Source organism: Phaseolus vulgaris, chromosome 7 (genome assembly GCF_051622355.1).
Source record: "Phaseolus vulgaris cultivar YP4 chromosome 7, ASM5162235v1, whole genome shotgun sequence".
NCBI lineage: Eukaryota > Viridiplantae > Streptophyta > Magnoliopsida > Fabales > Fabaceae > Phaseolus > Phaseolus vulgaris.
Window position 1 is genome coordinate 55657446 of NC_143504.1, and position 25035 is coordinate 55682480.

The window sequence follows — 25035 nt, forward strand, 5'->3', positions numbered from 1 at the left end:
AAAGGAGCACGGAAGGAGTAAGTTAATAGGAAGGAGGAAGACAAAATCAATTAATAATTTTTTAGGTCTCATCTCCGTAACAAAGAACAAATCATTAAGAAACATCTAATAAATAGATTTACAAATAACTTCTAAAATATATTCAAAGTGAAACTCACTTCTTTTATAAGTTAGCATTATTTTTAAGTATCACTTAATTAAAATTGCAAGAAATATAAATATTATTTATTAAAAAAACAAATATATAAAAGCCAATATTTTTTACAATATATGTGAAAGTTTTTATTTAAAATTAGATAAAGTGAAAGTATCATTTAACAATTCACTATTTTAATTTTTAGCTGTTTCAATAATTAGTTAAATTTAAAAAAATTCTCATAGAGTATAAATAATACGGAAATTCTCTCCGTTCACGTCTCCTTTCATCTGGGATTTGATTTGGGCTTTTCGACCCAGCTTCAATTAGGGTCGGTCCGGTCCGACCCGACCCGACATCTTTCCTGCACTGATAAATCCTTGTCCCTTCTCTTCTGTGTTCTTGTTCATCTTCATCTTTCAAATTTACTAAAAATACTCTCTACTAATCTGGTATTCTTTTTCACCTCTTTTTCTCTTTCATTTTTCCTTCGTTTATGCTTTTGAAATGCGCTTCAATGATTGCTCTTCGTTTCCTCAATTAGATTTTTGTTTTTATTTTTATTTTTTTGTTTTCTTATTTTTTCGTTTCCGAACTATTCGATTTTATCGTCTCTCTGATCCATTTTGTGTTGGTGATTAGGTTTTCATTCTTTTTTGTTTTTCACCGTTTCTCGAATTTTTATCTGAGGTTGATGGTGCTTGTTTATGCATTTGTTCCAGGTTTCGTTTTTAATTCTTGGCCTGATTTTGTGGATACAGTGAAGTAGCTTCGTTTTTACATTTTTTTTGTCTTGCTCCAATTTGTTTGATCTCTTACGTGATTTTTATGAAGACCATTTAGTGAAGTTAGATGATTACTTGTAATTTGTGTGATTTCATCATTTTGGGATGAATGATGAACTTGCCTTCAAAATTTCAGTTCAATTTTTTTTCTGTTTTATTTGATTGAAGCAGCAATTCTGGTTTCAGTTCAGTGTGATTGGGTTCAGTTTCTGTTACTGTCGGCACCTAATTTGTGTACGCCTCTTTCATTTCAGTTTTGATTGGGAAATTGCATAAGTTTTTTTTGTAGGTTTTGTTTCAATCTTCTGGTGCTTGTTTCTAGCATTCAAATTATCTTTTTCAAACAATTCGGTTCTACGTATCTTGTTTGTGTTTATCAGGTTTTTTAGTTAATATTTTGTACTATTTCTCGAGGTTTTTATACTACTATGCTAAAAAGCATTTGACCACCATTTAGGTTTCTATACTATATGATAAACGTCGTTGTATGTCAAGGTTTATTAAAATCTGGGTCTTTGTTATGTAATATTGTTAACAAGGGTAGAAAACATTGGAAAATTTTCTTCTTTGTTATTATGTTAATTTTTTGGATTTTTCAGTTTATTTATGTACCTTTTAGTGTTCTTGTTGTAAAGAAAACTATTCATTATCAGAAAAATATCAAACTTTTAGATTTTCAAAAAGTTTAAAATCAGGATATGTTGATGCTATACCAGAAGCTAACATTTTTTAACTTCAACTCTACGATTTTTTTTTCTTTGTTTCTTAAAAAAAAGCTTTATTCTTTCGCTGGAATGAGGTAATTTTAAATTGTGCTAAGCTTTAAATTTTTCATCTAATATTTTAGATTTGAGGTATGCATTGGGTTCTATTTGATTAACTAGTATTTTTACAAATAGTAATGAAATAATTTATTTTGGAATATTTGAAATGTGGATAAAGTACCCCTGATATGTTTTCTATGTGTGGTGCAAGCTCAAAAAAATTTCGTTGTCTGTTCTTCATGATGAAATTCATTATATTGCATTTTTTTACAGAATATTTGGTGTGCCATATATACTTGGAGCATTTTTTTATGACCAGCTTTACTACTTTTTGTTAGATGCCCAGAAGACAATTTGTGCTGACGATGTCCAATATTTTTCTATGCTTTAGTTCATATGGTTTCAGGTGTAAATTCTTGCATTCTTAAGGAAATCAATACTTTGGTGTTTGGCTTTTGTATAGTGTAAAACACATGGTCCTTTAAAGGGCTTCCTTGCATTTATGTTGAGGTTTTCGGTTCTTCTGTTTTGCTATGCTGATATCTTTTGTTTTATTCAATGTTTCACAATTGCTCTTATGATTTGAAAACAGGATATGGCAGAAGATATGAAAATTGATCAAATTGTGGAAGTTCCTGATACCCCAGATAGAATAACTGTGAGGGGTGATGATCAGAAACGTTTATGTAATCCTGAGAAGAGGGGCAGAGCTCTTAACGCTGCAGTTGAAATGAATAATAGTACCTGTACCACATCATCCCCCTCAGAGAAATCTTATCCTTCTCAAAATGCTCCCATCTTTAGGAGAGGCCAAACAAAACATTCTAATGGAGCTGAAAAGATGGAGAAAGGGAAAAATATAAGCTCCAAGGTTTCCTCTAAATCATCTCGCCGTGGTATTTCTGTTTTAGATTTGACGGAAGAGAATGGAGCAAGCCAACAACTGAAACCAGCTTTCTCACTTGGTGCATCAAGAGATCATGCAACTGAAGCCAAGAAAGCACCCAAAGCAACTATTGGGAACTCTTTGTTGCCAGCCATTTCGGATTCTTCTGTTACATCTAGAAATCCCTTCACTGGAATCTGTAAACTTCCAGGTTCTAATACATCTGTGGACCGTGGCAAGGGTATTTCTCTGTCTCGTGATTCTCAATCCCAAAATGAAAAGCAAGTGTCTTTGCCTCCATTTGTTTCCACCTCTCCACAAGGTAGAGGGCACAAGAGATTGGTGCGAAATGGGTGCATTTTACCTATCAATATTGCAACGAGGGCTAAACAATTAGCTGAACAGAGAAACCTTCAAACTGAAGATGTTCAACAGAGCCACGCTGATCATGTGCTTTCTAGCAATACAGTGTCACCAAATAGTGTTGATGACATAGTTGCTAGAGAGAGATGCAATGGTAGAGGTAAAGGAAAGGAAGTACTTATTCCTCCTCCATTCAATGGACGCAATGCTGGAACCTTTTGCACTGCTAGCAGGTAACATGACCGTGCTTCACATTGAAGTTTTTTTTTAGTTTTTTAGTTAATGACTTGAAGGTAATATCACCTTTTGCTGGCAATCTTGCGTCAAGAGTTTTACAAGATTTATCTGCATGGAATTGTTGCATTATATGAATAAACTGCTAGTAGCTTGATAATTGACTGTGTGCTGTGAAGTCTTTAACAAGTTAGTGAATCGTATAACTTAAAAATGTATTGAATCTAATTACTTAATAAGGCTATCCAAAATGCTCCACATTTTATGAAAAATTGGTTCTCTTTCTTATAATTATAGAAATAAGGAACTGATCCAATATAATCAAGAATATTTAGATTATATATGTATTATTAGGAACATTTTTATTTATTCCTGTATCATATCTTTGTTATTAGAGTATATCAAATCTCCTTTATTTATTTTATTGATTCATTTTTCTCAATATAAAAAAAAGTACATCTGCTGTCTTAGAAACATATGGTTTCAGCTCAATGTTTCTCTCTTTCTTAGAGTTTAACACTCTTGAATGGATTTGATTTTTGGGGTTACAACTGAAAATGAAATGAGATTATTTCTTCTTTCTTGGTCTAAAGGCATGCATACAGTTCATTTCTTGCAATAAAAAGTTTGGCCATAAAAAAATGCATATATTGAGTCTTGGTCGTGATAATTATTGATCTTGGACTGGATTGTTGGAACTTCATGAAGTCTTTGGCACGAGTACATTTAATTAGAACTTAGGGTGAGTGAGAAAAATAACTTTAGAAAAATCTTCCTCTTGCATTAGGGTAGTTCTGATTGTCTTAAGAATTTGGTCTTAGGGTACACCTCACAACATTAGATCTTATGGTAAGGATTATAAAAAGCCATATAGGTGCTACATTGACCATATTTCTAGTTGATGTGTTTAAACCCACCAAGAGTGGACGTCCTGAGACTTGACTCAACTTTTCTGATCAAAGTCTCCATAGATAGGCCTTATAGCTTGCAATCCTTGTTTCATAATTTTGTCAAATATTTTCCTAATCCGGGATTCATTGCAAATTCTGTTGGAGGTATGAAAACTTTCATTGTGCAATGCAACTTTTTTTTGTTAGTTGGTAAAATTCAAACAAAATATTGGCCCCTAATGTTTATAGAATCCTTTTGGAAAGTGAAAAAAGCATCATTGTCTATGTGTTTAAATTTGTTACACCTCTTGTTTCTGTTGACTAATACTGAGAAGGAATTTGATACTCCTTCAGCAGCCCTGTCATCAATCATGAAGAGGTCACTGGTACCAGTAATGATACAAGAAATTCACTTCAATACTCTGGGGGACAAGGTGGTTGGAGAACTACTCATAATGAGAGGAATGCTAATCAGCACTTGTATGATGTACATGGGCATCCTAGAAATAATGGTGTTGGAAGATGTTTTAATAGACGGAATACATACCTAGTGAATGGAAGAAACATTGGGAGTGATCAAAGCTGCACACGTGTACATGGTTCTCAATCAGATCATACAGCTCAACCAATTTCTGTGATTATTCCAGATGTGGAACAGCTGTCTGTTAACCGTCCTACTGCTGACATTCTGAGTAAAAGACAAAGAAAACGTGAATCATCTGGGGAATCATCAAGTTCATATCCGGAAGTGGTAGAGTTGTTATCAACACCAAGGAACTCAGCAAGCTCATCCCGGAGCCGTGTCTTGGATCCTGAAGTGGTTGAGTTGATGTCCACACCAAGGTACAAATCATCTGAAGATTTAGATGATAATGACAATAATAGCTTGGAAGCTCGGGCCAGACAAGTGGAAGCAGATGAGATATTGGCACGAGAACTCCAAGAACAATTGTATCATGATGATTCTATTGAAGACAGAGGGGTTGGTTTCTTTTTTCTTCTTTTTTTCTTGCTTTTTATGAGATGTAGTTTAAGCATATATTTCTGTTTTTACACAGCTTCATCACATTTTGATTTGTTGCAGATTGATGAACATTTAGCGTGGGAGTTGCAGCATGCAGAGGATAGTCTGCCTACATCCATTGATAGCCACAGCAGAAATCATCCTGTAACTAAGCCTCTTCTCTGTCTCTCTTAAATGAATATGTTAAAGAAAACTCCTTTCTCTGTAAATAAAGTTTCTTGTATGTTTCACTTACTACTATGTTGTTAAGATGCTTCCTTTTGTGCAGCGATGCTATAATGTGTCCTGTATATACTCATTTAACCCTTTCAAAATATTTAAAAGACTTAGATGATCTATGGATGGTGTTGTGTTAAAGGTGGAAATGTCTGGAAGGAACTTGAAAGCTACATATGACATAACCGTTATCTTTGTTATTTGGCATGACTGTACAGTTCTCTAGAATTTATCTGTGATGAGCGTAGTTCAATATTATTCTGTGTCCATGTGAGTAGGATGCTAGAAAAATATTATTAGAACTTGTACGCTCAAGTAAGAGGATATTTTGTTACCTAGCCAGTTTTGTGTTAGTTGAAAAGTTGGGCTATTTAGAGATATATTAATTGATAGCAGGATTTGACAAAACCTACTTTATTATACAGGTACGTTTTCCTAGGGCAAACAGACAGCCTCGTATATTGCCTAATCAGAGTTCTTCCAGAAGGAGACCTGAGCCTCTAGCTTTCTCTAATAGAATGGCACGGTTGAGGAGTCGCGCCACAAGTAGGACTCGGGCATCTAACATATCATCTAGAGGAAGAAGCCCCCAGTTTCCTCTGGATATGGACTTGGACATGGTATCCTCATACATTGTCCCTCTGATATTTTCTTGTTTCTTTACGTATTTTTATTCTCTTTGCATGCCTTGGTGACTTTCTAATGTAATTTTTGGCAATGTCATGTTTTGGTAGCATGCAGTCCTTTTTTGTTATTATTTCATTATCTTAATAAAAAAAATTCTAGAGTATTTTGTTCTAGACTTGTTTAAAGTCATTTTTTTCTATTCCCCTCAGTTCCTTTGATACTCTATTAAACTGGTTTTGTAAAGGGAGTTTCCACAGTACATATGCGGGGGGACTAGGGTGCCTTGTATTTTTAATTATTTTTCCCCAGATTTTGTTTTATTTTTTATTTTAGAAAACCAAACAAAGTATGTATTTACTTTTTGCATTCATATGCTACAGATTGAACTAGGTCTATCCTAGCCCAACTTGACTTAGGGCCTATCTGGTCCAAACTTGTCTCAACCTTGCATGAGCTACACTCAACCAGACCTGGTTTTACCTTATCCGGGTTTGACCCAACCTAACCTTTCATAACATGAGACTTCTTCCACCTCTAGAAAGGGGTAACAAATCTGATAATATTCTCTGGAAATTCTTGGCATTCTGTATGTTTTCCACCATGTCTATTCTGTTACGCCATTCGATGACATCCAAAGTGGCTGCGATGGGCAGCACTGGAAAACCTGCATTATCACTGATATGTTGTGCTGGCTAGCTAAACTCCACCGCCAATTTCTGACGTGACGTTGCCATACATAGTTGATTTTGCTAACCCTTCTCTAGGTTTGGAATTATGTACAAGGAAAAACTATTTGACAATAAGGTGAGGGGATATTTTGATCAGAATAGAACTTGAGACAAAAGTAAAATCTTAAAAGCAAGTACAAAAGTGTGTATTCTGCCTTGATGTTTTAGCACATTGATATTTGACTTTGGCTTGTGTTCTCATTTTTTTGGTACATGTATCTCTTCATGTTTTTTCTCCATGATTTCTAGCTTCCTCACCAAATTTTTATATAGTAAGAAGTTGTACTTTTGCTTAATCTCAACATCAAAGTGATTCTATTGGAATACAAGCATACACTGCTTCTTGTGTGTCTGGAATTTATTATTGTTGAATTTGTAGAGTTTGGATTGAGATTATGTGGCATAGCATATGTATAATTTTAATTTTCCTTGGCATCCATCTCTCCTGTACAGAGACTTGATATATTAGAAGCTTTGGAGAATTCAATGGGGGATTTCAGTGATATGGGAGTGGTTGATGGCATCTTTAATGCGGGACGTGATTTCAACGCGTAAGTTTGTATTGAATAATTTACAATTTGCGCACATAAGTTATACTTCATTCTTGTGTAGAAGAATGATGCAAAAGAGGTTCTTCTCATTTCCTCATTTGTTTTAATCTCTAAACCAAAGCTTCTTAATTTTTCGTTCTTAAAATTGAAGTAGTAACACAACTTAGAAAGTGTAAGGGAGAGAACTGGATAAGACAAAAATACCTATGAAGGGAGGCAGCAGACAAGTTCTTCATTCTGTATATTATGCAGTACTACAAGTCATTAAAACGCAAGTGTTTTTGTCGTGCAAGGGCCCCATAATGTACTCAGTTTTTCATATCTGATTCTTTGAATGAAGTTCTTGGATATGGTGATTTCACAATTGTTTACAGAAAGTTTTATTTCTTTTATGTCATGAATTTATGGTCCATGTTTTCTTGCAGAAGTGACTATGAAATGTTATTGGCCCTTGATGAGAGAAATCACCAACATACTGGTGCATCTACTAATATGATCAATAGCCTTCCGCAGTTAACAATCCAGGTTATTTATTATTGTCTAGTGAAATTATTTATCCACTTTTGGAATGAACCCTTAACTCTGTCTCCTTTTTTCTCCAACCCTTCATGATTTCGTGGTCCAATTTCACTTCTGGGGCAGAGAACCTGGTGAGACAGCAGAAAATAGGGGTTGGGGGAAAATGGAATTGATTTTCGATTCAATGCTGATATGTTTCCTGTTCATTGTCACAGAATGACAACATGACAGAGCCATGTGCTATATGTCTTGAGACCCCAGCCAGGGGAGAAACTATTCGCCACCTTCCCTGTTTGCACAAATTTCACAAAGATGTCAGACCATTAAACCTATTTGTTTGTTTCTATGTAGAAACTGTAAAATGCTAACTTGCTTTAATCTATTTTTTGCAGTGTATCGATCCTTGGCTCCAGAGGAAAACAACATGCCCCGTGTGCAAGTCATCAATCACCTAATTCATTTTAGGACTTCAGTGGTTAATTTATCTTTTGATGATTTAGATATTCATCAATTAGCCACCTCATTTTTTCTCTCAAGGAAAAAAGTAAAACCTGATATGTAATAGATATGCCATTTCACAGTGCGCTTGTTTTATCTTTTCATACAGTAGATATTCAAAAGTGAATAGAGGCACAGAAAGATCTGCAAGTCGTAACGGTGCTGATATACTGTTACTGTCTTCTGAATTGTGGTTAGAGTTCTGGGGCAAAATGAATGCATATTGAGAAATCGGTTCTGAATCATGTTGTAATTTAACTTCTACTGCTGGTGGTAAATAGTGCAGAGTTGCACCAGCCCAATTTTCACAATTTTTTGTTTCTTGCTCGATACAATACCCATCAAAATAAAGATGAGAATCATGGTAGCTTTATTTCTAACTTTGAGGGTAAAAGAGAACGAGGCTTCAAGGTCCACAAAATGACAACAAACCTTAGATATAATAATAAATTATTTAAGGTTGTTTTGTTTGTGACCTTTTTAGCAGTTTTGTTTAATTTCTTTATTTAACTCATAAATGTCTTTTACACATTTGTTCCTAAGGTGGCTTTCTCTATCAAACCATCGTGCAAGGATAATTATTTCAAAGAAAAAGAATAAAGCAATAACAAATTTCTTATAGTCCCTCCATCACAATACTCCATCCTAGCCTTGATCGAAAAACAAATCAATTTTTTATTTTGTACCCATTTTTAACCATAAAAATATCACATTATTTTAATTTTGCCGTGTTTTTAAAAATTTAAAAATATATTTTTATTAAAGTAAATTAAATTAACGTTTTCTGATATTTTATTATTATTATAGTTTTTTTCAAATGTGTAATGTTTTTAAAATTTACGAAAACGTATATTTTGTTGTAAAGCATATAGTTTGTTATTTCAAGGATACCATGAATATGAACTGGTTTTATTCAAACGTTTCAAAATCAATTCTGATAGATTTTATTAATACAAATTATTTGTCATATCATCATAATGTTTTATTATAAATATGATATTTATTTACATGTGATATATTGTTATTTTATGGTTATTTATAAAACAAATCATCACAATAACATCGTCAATTTAAAAAAAAAAAATTATCATTGCATAAGACAAGTAGTGAATGTCTTCTATAACTTATGATTTATCCTTAGATAAAATTACATCAACGATAACATGTGAACATAATATATATTATATGCATTGCTCAATTGAAAGAATGATACATTCAAAAGGTTACAATAAAGCACATTCTTCTACATATTTTTTTATTTATGGTCTTCAAAGAATAATAATATTGACATGTTTTTTTATTATTTTCTTTATTATTATCATATTAATTTTATTTATGATAATAATAATGCGTTGGCCACATTAATCATTTCCAGCTTACATATGCTCTCAAATAAATTTCATGAACATTGTGATCACATTCTTCATAGATCACATTTCAGAACAAACTTATCAACTCTTCTACAGGTTAAAAAATCGGCTTAGACAAATTAAAATAAAAATCTAGAAATATTATACCGAAGCTTCTAAAAATTAATTTATCATATAATAATTTAATTTATAGAAAAAATAATCTCAATTTTTCTTTCTATTTTTCTGTCCTAGAAATCGTGATAGATTGTTGATCTGTTATGCAAGTTCATGTACCATCTAGGGTTTGAATCCCTATCTTTCCATTGATAATTTGCTGTTTTTTTTAACTTGGTTTTAAATTTACCAGTTAAATATATTAGAATAGATAAAAAAAAACCTTAAAATATTTGCAGCAAAAACACAGAATCCATTTGTTTCTTATTGTTCATCCTAATTAGGGTGGATAAAGAGTAGAGAGAAGAGAGAGTAAAAGATGTAATAACTTATGTGATTAGGAGGTTTAAGAGACAAAAGAAGTGTTTATAATTAAACAAAACATATGCAAAATAATGCTAGTCTTATGAATAGAAAGTTTTGAAATCTTGAACAGTGATTGACATTTTCACTGTCATGGGACAAAGCCTTAATGTGATTTTTGTTTGATTACCAACCAAGTATGAGGAAACTATTTCTAGCGAGCATCCTTGGATAAAAGAAGGTCATCCACTTTCCGGGCATTGCATAGCTCATCAGCACAATCACCACTCTCAAAAACAGCAGCTGCCCCCATTCCAGTACCTGCTCACAACAGAAAAGGCATCATCTTTTGCAGGATGTTTATGTGAGAAGGTAAGCACGTAAACATGCAGTGAGAAAGTGATTGTACCTATGCACATAGATATAACTCCAAAACGACAGTCCCTGCCACGTTTCCTCATTTCATGCAACAGTGTAGCAACACATCGAGCACCTACAAAAAATTTGAAAACCATTATTGAAATTCATAAAGAATACCATGCATTATTGGTATTTAGCAAGTGCACATGACAATAGTCGTGTTCCAGGTTGAATATAAGAGAGGGATGTTGTAGGTGACACCAGTTGTCTTGAAATCAAATGGATCAAGTCACAATCGAATCGTGAATTGTAATACTTAAACTGCTATGCTCTTAGATAAAAGTTTTGCCTTAATTATAAGCTACAATTTTAGTCTAGTGGTAAGCTCTCAATCCAACAAAGGATTGGAGAATGGTATATAGATACTCTAAAATGTTTGCCTGTAGTCATACACAGTATTGGATACCAGATTTTCTTATGAACCTAGATCATATCCAATACTCACTTGTAGGGTTGGTAATTTTTATGATTTAGTTACTTTATTATTATGCTTTTATATTTCTATAGTATACCCTCTAGCAGTATCAGTAACCTAATTTTGGAGTTAGATTATAATGCTTTTTTATCTGGTTTCTGTCAACTCCACTGATAAGCTCATTATTTTGAAGGTATATGTGGGACTCCAGTGCATAAACCAATGCTAGTAAATCAGAAATTGAACCAGTGAAGGAACTAACTGAAATAACAGCCTAATCATGGTTAAAATATGGTCGAACCAAAGTGTTATTATGTTTTGTATAATAGATTAAAGTTTCAAAGCATGTTAAATCAGTTATTTATTTTTTAACATAAAAGAAAAATTGTATATAACTAAATATCATATACTATGAGCAAAATAATCAACAGGCTAACTTGTTTCAGTAGTACATCTATCACTTTACATCCAAGGGTTCCAGTCTTCTTGAGTCCTTAATTTCCCATTTTTGTGTCAAAAATTAAAGTCCTAATCTAGTCTGATTGTACAGGTCAACCTTCAAGGCTGTCTTGTAATGGAGGGCTAATCCCTCTGATACCAAGTTGAGATAAATAAAAGAGACTATATTTTGTAGAGCTTATCACTCCTCTCATATGTTCTCATATTTATATTGGTAGAATTATGATATGATACAATTAGAGGGAAGAGCAAAGATCAAAACTAGAGTCCAAGGTACTGCTCATAGGCACAGCATATAGTAGTCTTCAATACAATTACTTCCTACCTTTATTTAATACCTATTCTAAGGAAATGTAAGATAAAAAGTTGTGATATACACCTGTTGCACCTAGAGGATGCCCAATTGCCATTGCACCTCCATTAACATTGATCTTTTCTGGATCAAGCCCTAGCTTGTTTCGGCAATACAAGAACTGGGAAGCAAATGCCTTAACACAAGCAATGTATTGAAGTGAGTAAATGTAAATTCAGACAGAGAAAACGGAAAATGTAACACAAACACATTGGTAAGGTACCTCATTTATTTCAAAAAGATCAATATCATCCAGCTCTAGACCTGCAGCCTTAACAGCAACAGGAATTGCAGCAGCAGGGCCCACACCCATGATGGCAGGATCAACACCAACTGCTGTGAAAGTCCTAGATGACAGCCAATAAATAATGTTCACATTTTTATCTTATCAATTATTCAATTTCACATTTTAACTACATAGATAATATAATTTGTGATTTTAGAATGGAAAAATTCATTACAACAAAGATAATTATATAAATATGAAGTTCCAATTTCTGAAGGAAATGCTTGACAAGTTTGTTCAATAAATTGTTATCTTCCAAGATAATATTGTATGCGGAAACAAAGGGACCGAATCTTGTATTTAGGGATTATAGCAAATACAAGAAACTGGACAAAACAAGAATTTGTCAGTACTTTTTTTTTAATATATTTTTGAGTTCTGTAAATTATGTTTTTGATGAATAGAGCACTCGATGGCAAAAACGTGTGCCAAAAGTTGCTGGTATAGTTGCCAAGAAAATTGGTACTAACCTAGTAGGACTTGATAGTAAAATATACACCTAGCATAAGAAGGAACTAGATGTATCATTTCAGAAACCAGATGAAGTATAAATATGTGTTGTTTGGCCAAAACAGAGGAAAGTACATCATTCTGCAGCTTAGCATTCATTCATTCATCTATTCCAAAATATATTTTTTCTAAATTTTGTTAAACTTAATTCAAACTTAGTCTAGAACGTTCGGCATGTCAATATGCAATGAATATATAAATATTTCCAGAGACTAAAGTTTATGTCACAGACTATGTACCTGAATACACCAAGAATGGGTAGCCCCTTTTGCTGTGCAACACTTCTTTTCATAAGCAGAACAGCTGCAGCACCATCACTCACCTGGCTAGAATTACCTAAAGCACAGGCATCACATGATTAAATTTAGAACACCAATTAGAAGGGATTTGGGAAACGAACCAGGATTTTATGATCTTATACCAGCAGTAGTAGTTCCATCTTTCTTGAAGACAGGTTTGAGCCTCTCTAGATCAGAAAACTTTGCTCCATATCGAATTCCATCATCAACAGAAATGGTGACAGATTTCTCCTCACCAGATTTTGGGTCCACAATCTGATAGAAAAGAAGAGGTTTGTTTCAGCACCCAATATCCCAAAGAAAGATTCAATATACCCTGTAATGGCAAATACCTTGGTGGAGACTGGGATAATTTCGTCTTTAAATCTACCAGAAGCAGTAGCTGCAGCAGCTCGTCTATGAGACTCAACCTAACAACATAATTGTTAAGAAGCTTCAGTTCAAAGTCATTAAATTATAAAATAGAACGAAATCTTGAATTAAAACATATATCCAAACTTACTGCAGCCAGATCTTGTTCCTTCCTTGAAACACCAAAGCGATGTGCAACATTTTCAGAGGTAATACCCATTGGAAGAAGGCAGTTTTGTGCTTGTTCAAACATTTTTACCTGTCACAACGCCGAAGAAAATATCATAACTTTGTAGCCATTCTAGAGGTTTTATTTCCTAAAACCAAAATTAAGATTGTATAATAAAGCTGGAGATGGAGTGATGAAAAGAGGGAAAAAATACTTTAGGATTAACTGATCCTTCCCATGCCATTGGATTCGCTGTCATAGATTCCAAACCAGCACCAATACCTAAACAAAATAATTAAAGGTAACATTAGACAGTAAAAATCATGGCAATCACAAGAAGAACAAAGCAAATTGGTGCTTCCTTTACCAATGTCATAGAATCCGGCCCTTATAGCAGCAGCTACATCAGCCACAGCCTGGAGCCCAGATGAGCATTGCCTATTAACAGTTCTTATAGGTACAGTTTCTGGACGAAAATAAAATTACATGTATTATCAATAACAAATCAGAGTCACATATCAGGTTTACAAGCACAGAATATCTACACATACCAGGAAAACCAGCATAAAATGCAGACATACGGCATTCACTGGCTCTTTGAGATCCAGGAGCCAATACAGTGCCCACAATAATATCCCCAACTTCACTTGGGTTGACATTGGTTCTCTCAATTACAGCCTACGATGAAAACCCGTGTTCATGTAGAGTTATAGAATAGAACATTAACATTTAATAGAGTAAACTATGAACTACAGTACAAAGTACCTTTGCATAAATCACCACAGCTTAAGAAATGCAGTTATTTGTTAGAACTCATTTAAAATTGAAAATGCACAAAAACTAAAAATCAAAAGCAAAGAACTGAAACCTTTAAAACAGGAGCCAGTAGATCATCAGCATGAGTGTCTTTGAAACCTCCACGCTTAGATTTGCAAAGAGCAGTCCGATAAGCACTACAAAATTGTAAATACATTATTTTGGGTAAAAATTAAAGATCCCACAAACACAAATCCGCATAATTCACAGCTGTAGACTGTTATTAAATAAATAAAGCCTGTTTAACATTAGATATTTCAATTGAGTAAGATCAGAACTTACGCCACGATTACAACATCGTCCCCAAATGTAGATGTTCTATGATAAGCAGCACTGTCCCCCGCCGCACATGCTGAAGCCTAGTGAATTTATACAATTAATCCAAAGTAACATAGAATTCTGAGCAAACAATTAATCAAGAAAATAAATTCCAATTTAAATGTCAAAAGGGTACTTCTCTCATACGCCAAACAAGTGAAACAACCCATTGAACAAATATAAGGACGTTCTGTTACATGAACACGTCCATATACATATTGTTTTACTATAAATAACAAAATCCCAACAATCAATCAAGGAAGCTATATGTAGCAAAAGAATCATGTTTTTTTCCTTCTTCCAAAATCCCCACTCGAACTCTAGCAGCCTATAAAATCACAAAATACATTTAAGAAAAGAAATCTATAAAATTCTGATGTAATAATCAATCAAGAGAATAAATTTTCATAAACACGTACAAGATCAAAAATTTCTATAAAATTCAGAGCTAACAATCAAAGTAGAGAACAATTTGTCATAGAAATAACAAAAGGGTAATCAACACACATGCCAAACAACCTATGAAATGAATATGCAAATATTTTGAGCTAACAACCAATCAAGGGAGCTGATTATGGCAGAGTTAGCAAAAGGGTAGTTTTCCCAAAAGCCAAAAAAGCGTGAATAGATTAAACGAAAAGGGTAACGATGAAAACCATGTTAGTGATCAGAAAAGTGAAACTAACAGAGAGAGAGGATGAATGGTTGGAAGATGAAGGGTTGAGATGATGAAGCAAAATCTTCTGTCTGTTGATCGCTTTCTCCATCTTGTGTTTGGTGATTTCGAAATTGAAGAAAATTGGCAGAGAAAGGAAGATTGGTGAGATGCAGAAAACAGATTTGATTTGATCACTTCACACTTTCCATTTATTTATCCAGTTTTTGACAGCAACACAAAAAGACATAATTATTTTATCATATTATCATAAATTTATTAATATTAATAATAGATCAAATATCTTCTCACAGTTTCTTGTTATATGTTAAAATTTATTATACAAAATTTTGAGTTGGTTTTAAACTAATTTTTAGTGTATTTTTTGTCATATTATTTTTTTTCTGTGATTTTATTTTTTTTATTTTATAAAAAGTTTTCATGTTATATATCACTATGTTACTCGACATCTCACCTAGACTGAAACCTCAACTGACAACAATCATTTATCATCACATAAAAAAAAATATTATTAAAAGAAAGAAAATACAAAAATATGGGGATTATACCAAAACTCATATGTTAACAAAAACAATACGTAGTTAGACTATACATATTAATAAAGAATTCTAAGAACATACTAGATGGAAGTCTATTATACCAATGAAAAGATTCTCTATGAATAAATCCTAAATTAGCCAACTTGTCAGCACACGCATTCCCTTCACGAAAAAATATGAGTAATCCTAAACCTGATTTTTACACCGTAATTAAGACAAATATTCCATCAATTACGAAGCATCCAAGGAACATTTGTTCTAGCAGTAAACGCAGCATAAACTAAAGCCGAGTTACATTCCAGCTAGACACTGGTAAAACCCAACTTTTGACCTTCCTCCAAAGCATATATAACTTCATAAAATTTAAAAGATTTAGAAAATTCATAATTTTGATTGCATATTCAATTTTGTAAAGTTTTTTTATTTCATTACTTTTTTTTGTCATATTTTAAAATGAAAGTGGTATGTCAATGTTTATTAAAAAAAATTAAACATACGTTAAATTCAATATTTCAAAAAATACAATAATTTACTAATAAAATCCAAGACTAAAATCATTAAAAATATAGAAGAATTAAGGAAAACCTAATTTGTAATTTAACCACTATATTATTGTTAACAAAATTTCACACATTTCACTTCTTATTTAATAAGTTAGTATGATGATTTTATAATAGAAATGTTTGAAAAGCTCATAAAAAATATGTTAAGAGGAATATTTATCTCATTAAAAACAATTTTGCTTGAATAATTTAAAAAATTTATTTTAGTTTTTAAAATAGAAAAAACAATAAAATAACCTAATCTTGTTCGAAAATGGACAAACACGATAATTCTTTAAAAAATGGGTGTTTTTTTTAGTCGCGGCTTCCAGCGCGTGCTTACCACCTTCGCTCCTTTCTTTCACGTTTTTATGGAAAGACAAAAGAATCTTACGGAAAGAGACTGATTAATTGTAATCAACAATTTTGAAAGAAAAAATTTATTATTCTTTGAAACTGTAGCAAACAATTGTTCGCCTTAATAATTTGTTATGTTAATTTTTTATTTTAATATACAATTTATAATTGGAATTAACTATCAAAAGATCATCTCTTAAAAAGTTAACAATCATAATAAATTGAAATTTAATTATTTTTAAATTTTAAATTATAAATTATAGTTTGTATTTTTTTTTTCTAGAATAAATTATCTTAGATATTCTAAACTTCTTATGATCTATATAGCACAAACACAACTGATAACATGAACACAAAAATACGTATAATTTATTAAATGTAGGACACGAAAACACATATCTATGTATTATATGTGCACAAGTATATTTTAATTTTTTTTTTAGCAGAAAGATGTTTTTCATAACTGATTTAAAATGATTTGTTCTTTATTTTTATATTTATACAATAAATTTAAATTTTTATAAATTAACGTATTTCTCCTATTTAAAATTATATTAAAATGTTAAAAAATCAAATAAATATTTTTTAAATTAAACCCTGTGCACCAATGTATTATATAAAAATTAGTTGGATTCTTTGATAAAAAAAAAATTATTAAAAAAGAGAGAGATAAATCCTTAGCAGCTATGGACGTACCATTGCACCAAATAACAACATATATCCTAAAGATTGAAACTTAAAAGTTACCAACTTTAGAAATAAGTATGTTCAATTTACAAATAAATTAATTACCAAATTTATAAAACTTTACAATCTATCTATTAATATTAATATTTTTTATTAATGTTATTATTAATATCAATATTACTAATATTGTTGTTAATATTATTTGTATATGGTTATTAATGTTATTGATATTTTTGTTAATATTATTAGTATTATTAATATCATTGTTAATATTATTATTATTGATATTATTATTAAAATTAATAATATTATTAAAATTATTGATATAATGAAAATTATTATTATTGTTAATATTAATATTAGTATTAATATTAATATTAATATTATAATTTTAATACTAATATTATTAATAATAATTGTTATTATTATATCTACTTAGAGAAACTAGTTAGATTTATCATTTCCGATTATCCATAGATTACCATTGGTGGAAAAAAACATCAAATTATATCCCAAAGAAAAAAAAAAGATTTTAATTCAATAGCCATTTAAAAACAACCATTTCATTTAATTCAAATATATTATTACACAATAGTAATCACTTTTTAATAACTAAGTTGTGCAATAATTTTCTTAAAAAATGTTTTAATTTTTTTCAATTTTTTTTTATATCTATTTCCTATACCTTTCTCAAAATTTTCTCCTATTCCTTTATTTTTCATCTCTCTTTGTTTCCTTTTGACATATTCACTCAAAATACAAAATTTATATATATGATAACATAATTTATTTTCTCTTTCCCTCTATGTTTATCACCTCACCATTTAGCTTTTATCTTTGTCCAGAATAAAAAAAATGTATGTTGGACATTCACTAAGTTGTGTAATATCTTCTTAATTTTCTAAATTTTGATTACATAAACTTAAAAGTTTTTTAAAATTATTTCATTAAGCATAGCTTAGATATATGACATGATTCTGTTATGTGCAAAATAAAATTTATTTCCAAAAAAGTTTGAATGGATAAAATGTGTTCTGTGATAGTGTAAAATTCCAAATAAATTAAATATGTATTGCATTTTTTTAATAAATTTTTGTCTTTATACAAATTAAACATATATTTTAGACTGTAATAAAAATTAAATATGTTCTTAAGGAATTTTCTTATCTATAAATTTATATAAGTTAATATTTGTATGGAATTTATAGATAAGAAAATTCAAAATATGGAAGGTGTGCTCACAGCACAGAAGCGCGTTTGCAAATTATCCAATCCAGGAGTTTGGAAACGTGCAATTTTGATGAAGCTAGATTGATGCGTAAGGGATACGTACGTGGATATATATATATATATATATATATATATATATATATATATATATATAATTAATATTATATATATAATTAAATATTATTTATATATATATATAATATTTTTTGATGAGATTTTTTTCCAATTAATTGAAGATTTATTTTCATTAAACCTTTACTCAGGACTTTGGTTCTTTTATTTTATTTATGATTTTTGAGAAATCTGATTTAATATTTAATTTTGCATGTGTTTTTTTAATTATTAATTGAAAAATAAATCTAACATATTTATACAATTAACCATAAAAAAAATCATTATTAAAAATATAATAAATTATATAAACTAAAGAAAAGTGAATATTAAACTTAAATTATAGATCTTCCTATATTTGAGAACAAAAATTACAAACAAAAATCATGGAATTTGCAGGATTGAAATGAAGCAACGTGGAAATAAAATAAGAAGAGGTTAACAAAAGATGAGAGAAGGTTAAGAGTATGAAAGAAAGAGACTCTGAAGAGAAAATTTGCAAAAAAAGGTTAATGAAAAAGAATAACTCTATGCAGAATAAGCTTCTTGTAGTAAAAGCGCAATAAATAACCTATTACACTTGTTTTAACATTTTTCCATTATAATATTTTAGAATATATGTTACTCTAATAAACTTTAGGATATAATATAGTATTGCTTATGTTAATTTTTCACATGCATTTGGTAACAAACAAGAATGTCATTCTTGTATCTATTCCAAAATTATTGTAAAAACAAATCATATAGAGTTGAAGAAGTAAATATCGAAGATAGTAATAAAAACAAAAATAGAGTCATTTGTCAAAGAAAAATAAGGATTTATAAAAAAAATGCATTAAATGAAACATTCTAAAGATAAAGAGATGAGGATTATATTTGAAATGCATTTAGGTTAATGGTTAATGTTTTACCATTTAATTTGATAATAAAGTTTCATTATTTATTCAAATGTTAAACTTTATTGATGAATATGGAAAGGATTTAAAATCCCCTACTTATCATTAAATTATAATTTTTTTTGTTTGAAAAAGATAATAGACAAACTAGTTCAGAAAAAATGAGGTTAAATAGAAAAAATGAGGATGTACTTTAAGGTGTGATGTGTGATAGTTGAACACATGAAAAAGGATGGTCTCTTTCCAATTTTTGATAAATAATCCAAATGGAACAATGGTATTTTAATGAAAATGGTGCAGTTTTAAGAAAAAATTGTAGCCATTTCTCCACCAAAGAAAGGGTTATGCACAATAACATGGTTTAGCTGTTTAGCTACACTTAGATTCAAGAATGTGATTCGTTCAATATGCCACAATGAAATGAATTTACGCCCTCACCAAAATAACCAATTAAGCATGCCTTATTCCACGAGATCAAGCTAACTACATGGTAATGGATCAAGAAATGCAATTGGACTCTCAAGATCCAAATAATAGTATCACATTTATAAGACATTAAAATAATTCAATCGATGGGAATCAATTATTTCAGAAGGCAAACGTAAGCCTAAACTCCAAGATCTTAATCCTTCGTTTCCAAAATCAAAGAAGGAAAATATAAGAAAAAAAAAAGAGTCTCAGGAGGAAATCACATAAACCAAACCAATAAATTTCAACATGAATTTTCACTCCAGTGCCCAGGGATGAAGGAGTCTACTATCTAATGCATATTTAAGATGTGTCAACCATGGAAAAACTCCGATTTCATCTGTACGAGTCAGGGCGCTTTGGCTTGCTTTGAACAACAGCTTCAATCTTCTCCATCACAACAGGAGTCAGTAATGGAATGACATCGATGGCTTTCATGTTCTCTTGAATCTGGGCAAAAGAAAGCAGAAAAAAATAAGATAATATTACAATGGCAATGTTCATTCTTGCAAGTTATATCTCAAATTAAGAATGACATCAATTGCGTTCATGGTCACTTGAACGAGTTGAACAAAAGAAACAGGAAACAGAAAAAATATGAAAATTTAAAGGTTGTGAAGTCCATTCTTGTAGGCGAGTTAAAATTGTGCACGTACAGGGATGTGTGAGCAATTATTTCATTGCTGCACAACTATATGTACAATATATTTTTAATCCTCCTTATTACGAAAAATAATTTCAAAAGTTACGAATATGCATATGGTTACAGGAGTACTTCTTTTCCTTCCGCTACAACAGGTTACATTGGTTTTGTGTTTATTGCTTCTTTGCTCAATCAATGTAAACTAAACTGTGCATCCTATTGAGATTGGTTGTGTAGTTTGTCCACATGTAAACCATTCTGTTGTGTGCCATCAGAAAACCACCACATTTCAGATTCTTTAAAGAAAAGGTTCTTTGTAGAGTTCTTTGTTTTTATCATTTGAAGGAAAAAATGGCATCAATTTTAAAGGTGGTCCAAATCACGCTGCCACAAAAGAAAGCGGTATTGGAGAAAGGATTGTGAAGTTCATTGTGTTTCAATTGATGGGAAAGCAATGAATGTGAAGGTCAAATATTGTGAGAAAGTATTACAAGTGAAATCTATAGATTAAAACATCATTTAGCAGGAACTTTAAAGGATGTTGAAGCATGTATAGCATTACCGGAAGATGTTAAACAATGTTGGATGTTGTTTATCACTTGCGGCAACATTCAATTAAAAAAATCAAAATTGACTAGCATGGTTGATTCAAAAGATGCTGGAAAAAAGACTAAGGCAAGAAGAAGGGGGTTATGACTCATCAAGTATTTAAAGAAAAGGGCAATCAAACTACTATCAATGCCATTTTCAAGATAAGCGAGAGGAGTATGCATGTCAAGAAATTGCTTTATTTTTCTATAACAATGTTATTCCATTTAATACATCAAATGGAGAAGAGTTCAAAAGGGTTCTTGAGTTCAAGTGCTTTTGAGAGGGTAAGAATTTAAATTTATGAAATTGACTTCATTATTATTTACCTATACCACCAAGTAGGTTAATATGATGTTTTGATGAATTTTATAATTATTTAGGTTTACACCAAGAAAAGGAAATAAATAGCTTACGGCAAAAGACCATGAATGTTGTGGTGTTGGTGGTGATGGCTAATTCAAGATTGAACAAAAAAGACATCATAAAAATAAATGACTATAACATTGATGATCTTCATTCTAATGATGAATGGATTGTGGAGGAGGATGAAGTAAACTCAACTTTGGATGCTTCAAATGAAGACATCTTAATTGAAATTGGAGAAGTTAGTAGTGTTGTTGCTACACACCTATAGATGATTTGAAGGTTCCTCTAATTGTTGATAGTGATGAATGTCATGGAGGAAATGACAATAATGAAAATCATGTGGGGGAGGATATCTATCATGTTTTTAATATAAACAATCTTCTTGGTTAGTTTGTTAGTATTAAGCATCTATGAATTTATTAGTTGTTTATGAGTAATTTTGTGAATTTTGAACCTATCCTTAGTTGTGTTATGTATTGGATCTCATTACTCAAGACTTATTATGAGTTATTTTTATTGTCTATATTATTTTTAAAGCATGCACAGGTCTATGAAAAGGCCAATCACTTTCAGAGGAGACCAAATTCGGTACTAGAGATAATGGGAAGGATCATGCATGACCACTATATAATTATCCGTCAAAGATAGGTTCCATGTTGAAATTTCACTAGGTTGTGAATGATGACATACTTGAAAAGGTGCTAGAGAAGCATCCCAAATTATGGGCATATTCATCTCATGGTGTGAAAGGAAGATTGACAATGGTGGAAAAATTACTACATATGTCGTCATTAAAAGAAACAGGTTTATAATATGAAACAAACTCAAAAAAAGAGGCATCAACATATACCTTCCATGTCTAGGTCCGTGAATTGGTCTAAGGCGAAGTTTCGTACCACACTTAAAATAAAGAAGAACAGGCACTAAAAATCTCTCCACACATAATCAAAACAATTCTTATCCTTTCATCTCAGAACTCATCAAGAACAAAATTCAATAATAGGCAAAATGAAGAAAAATAAGGAAAAATGACCAACAATCCTAGCTCGTAGGAATTGACATATGAACAACATTTCAACAATTTGCAATCAACATTCTAACAAATTGCAATCAACATTTCAACAATAGATAAACTAGCGATCTCCTTAAACAGCTAAAAGAACTAACCTGAGACTCCTTTGTAGCACCACAGATAACAGAAGAAACATTGGGATTAGCGGCACACCATGCAATCGCAAGTTGTGATAGTGGAACACCAAGCTCATCCGCAATTGGCTTCAATCCATCGACCTTCTTAAGCACATCATCAACCAGTGATCGCGATGCCAGATTCTACGAAAAGCACCACACAAAGAGTACTTAAACAAAAGCCACAACAGTCCAAAAATATTAAACAAAAAAATCCCAGCCCCAGTCCTTAGATTGTAAGCACAAATACCTTCAGTCCTAAACATAACAAAATCACTACTTGTCTGAAAAACATTAAACTAAATGCCAGATCGCATCAGCTAAAATGAGGATTCTATAAAGATTTCATCAAATGGAAAAGTACTTTGTAATTTTCCAATGCAAATCTGCTATCTGAAGGTATAACTCCTTTCTTATATTTCCCAGTGAGCACTCCAGAGGCAAGAGGACTCCATGTAGTGAGGCCTATGCCATAGTTGGTGTACAGAGGAAGATACTCAGACTCAACCTGCATCATTATATAGTCAAATAAGGCCAATCAAAAGACCAGAGCCAAATAAAAAAAAGAGAGCAATGAAACAAAAATAAAAAAGAAATAGTTTATACTAAAACCTTCACTATTTCCCTCTTTCAAAAGATTATCAACCACTAAAAAAACAAATCGGCTTTTAACATATCGAAAAGCAAGAGTATAATTCACTTTTTTCTTCCCATATAAGTGTTTATTCAGAGAAGTTCAATCATGCAATAAAATAAGTGCAAAGCAATTAGAGTGTGCTACTAGATGGAGTGGAGCAAGAACCTTGTGCCTGGACAAGAGGTTATACTCAGGCTGTTCAACAATAGGCCCGACGAGGTCGAGTCTCTGGGCCACAGCCCAGGCCTCGGTGATCTGCTGGGCGGACCACTCACTGGTGCCCCAGTAGAAAGCCCAGCCCTTGTCAATCACGTGATTCATGGCCCGCACGGTTTCCTCGATGGGCGTGGAGGTGTCGGGGCGGTGGCAGTAGATAACGTCGACGTAGTCCATGTCGAGGCGCTTGAGCGAAGCCTTGGTGCCCTCCACAATGTGCTTGCGCGAGAGGCCCTTGTCGTTGGGGCCCTGGCCGCCCCAGAAGATCTTGGTCGAAACGACGACGTCGGAGCGCTTCCACCCGAGCTCCCGGATCGCCTGCCCCATGATCTCCTCGGCGCGGCCGTTCGCGTAGACCTCCGCATTGTCGAAGAAGTTGACGCCGTTGTCGCGGCAGCACTGGAGCAACGCCTTCGCCTCCTTCACGTCCAACTGGTTCCCAAAGCTCACCCACGCGCCGTACGACAACTGGCTCACCTTCAGCCCCGATCGCCCAAGGTTCCTGTACTGCATCGTGCTCGATTCTCTTCAGCAGAGCGAGAGAAAATCTAGAGAGAGAGAAAGAGGAATCTAGAGAGAGAGAGTGAGTTGAGTTGCGTGCCAACTGTTTGAGATTGGAACGGGACTCGGAAGAACACAAAAAACGTGGTCTTCAATTAATAATCAACTTCATGAATCATCGTTTTGTGGTACAAATTGTTTTCCCAAATTATCCTTTTGTGTTAAGATAATTCCTAAACAAATCCACCGACTTACCACTATCAGAATTGGGTTATCCCAGATTGTGTTTTTATAGAAAAATTAAAATAATTTTAAAATCTTAATGTTACTTTGAAGTTATTAAATTTATTGCAGTTTTTGAAGTTTGTAATACTATTCTACAAAAATATATTTTTACATAATTGTTAGAACTGTAATAAAATTTAAAATTGAACAAATAAATTCAATTAATACAATTCCTTTTTCAAACTTTATTTTAGAAAAAAAAATACTACAAATATTCTAATACATTCAATGTCGAGATTTAATTCTTTACATTTTCTTTCTCAATCCTTTAAAATTTGAGATTATAACATTAACATCATTCATAAAAAAATCAAAACACATATAATAATTAGATTTACCATAGTAGTATATAACATTTAATTATAATTAAATTAAATATGTTGATATTAATAACAGCTCATTTAATATTGTATTTAAAACATAAACTAAAAACATATCAATTATAAATTATTATTATTATTATAATATCTCATGAATATTTAATGTCTCATTTGTTTCCTTGTAATCAAGACACCAAATTTATTCCACATAAAAGTTGTTTTTTCACCATAGATTTAATATACTTTTTTATTTAAATAAATTGTTTTTGCTTTTATTTATTAAAGTATACTACATAGGACTGAGAGACCCAATTCTCGCCATATTTTATTCAACTTT

At 31.8% G+C, this 25035-nt stretch overlaps 3 protein-coding genes across 5 annotated transcripts; 1 reads left to right on the top strand and 2 right to left on the bottom strand.

The window, feature by feature from the left end:
• The first annotated feature begins 392 nt into the window (after positions 1-392).
• LOC137830415 (RING/U-box superfamily protein) lies at positions 393-8463 on the top strand. 3 transcript variants are annotated; one of them, XR_016523222.1, is made up of 9 exons: positions 393-588; positions 2278-3167; positions 4413-5040; positions 5143-5226; positions 5724-5918; positions 7107-7204; positions 7630-7854; positions 7939-8037; positions 8116-8463. XR_016523222.1 is itself a non-coding variant. In XM_068637736.1 (9 exons), the coding sequence occupies exons 2-9, from the start codon at positions 2281-2283 to the stop codon at positions 8176-8178; spliced, it is 2154 nt and encodes a 717-aa protein (XP_068493837.1). In that variant the 5' UTR covers positions 393-588; positions 2278-2280; the 3' UTR covers positions 8179-8463. The 3 variants fall into 3 exon arrangements, 2 of the variants coding, with proteins under 2 accessions (XP_068493837.1, XP_090160991.1); XM_068637736.1 differs by having other exon boundaries at positions 7630-7729; XM_090304865.1 differs by having other exon boundaries at positions 422-588; positions 4416-5040; positions 7630-7729.
• A 1597-nt stretch (positions 8464-10060) lies between these two features.
• Positions 10061-15427, bottom strand: LOC137830416 (3-ketoacyl-CoA thiolase 2, peroxisomal). Its single transcript, XM_068637737.1, has 14 exons — positions 15132-15427; positions 14410-14486; positions 14180-14264; positions 13863-13989; positions 13679-13777; positions 13526-13593; positions 13294-13401; positions 13124-13201; positions 12914-13046; positions 12732-12828; positions 11920-12043; positions 11724-11832; positions 10460-10543; positions 10061-10371 (listed from the first exon to the last, which is right to left on the bottom strand). Exons 1-14 carry the CDS (start codon positions 15210-15212, stop codon positions 10265-10267), a joined length of 1377 nt encoding a protein of 458 aa, XP_068493838.1. The 5' UTR covers positions 15213-15427; the 3' UTR covers positions 10061-10264.
• Positions 15428-20008: 4581 nt separating this feature from the next.
• On the bottom strand, positions 20009-24349 carry KAB1 (potassium channel beta subunit 1). Its single transcript, XM_068637738.1, has 4 exons — positions 23542-24349; positions 23104-23247; positions 22719-22883; positions 20009-20401 (listed from the first exon to the last, which is right to left on the bottom strand). Exons 1-4 carry the CDS (start codon positions 24103-24105, stop codon positions 20288-20290), a joined length of 987 nt encoding a protein of 328 aa, XP_068493839.1. The 5' UTR covers positions 24106-24349; the 3' UTR covers positions 20009-20287.
• Between the last annotated feature and the right edge of the window lie 686 nt (positions 24350-25035).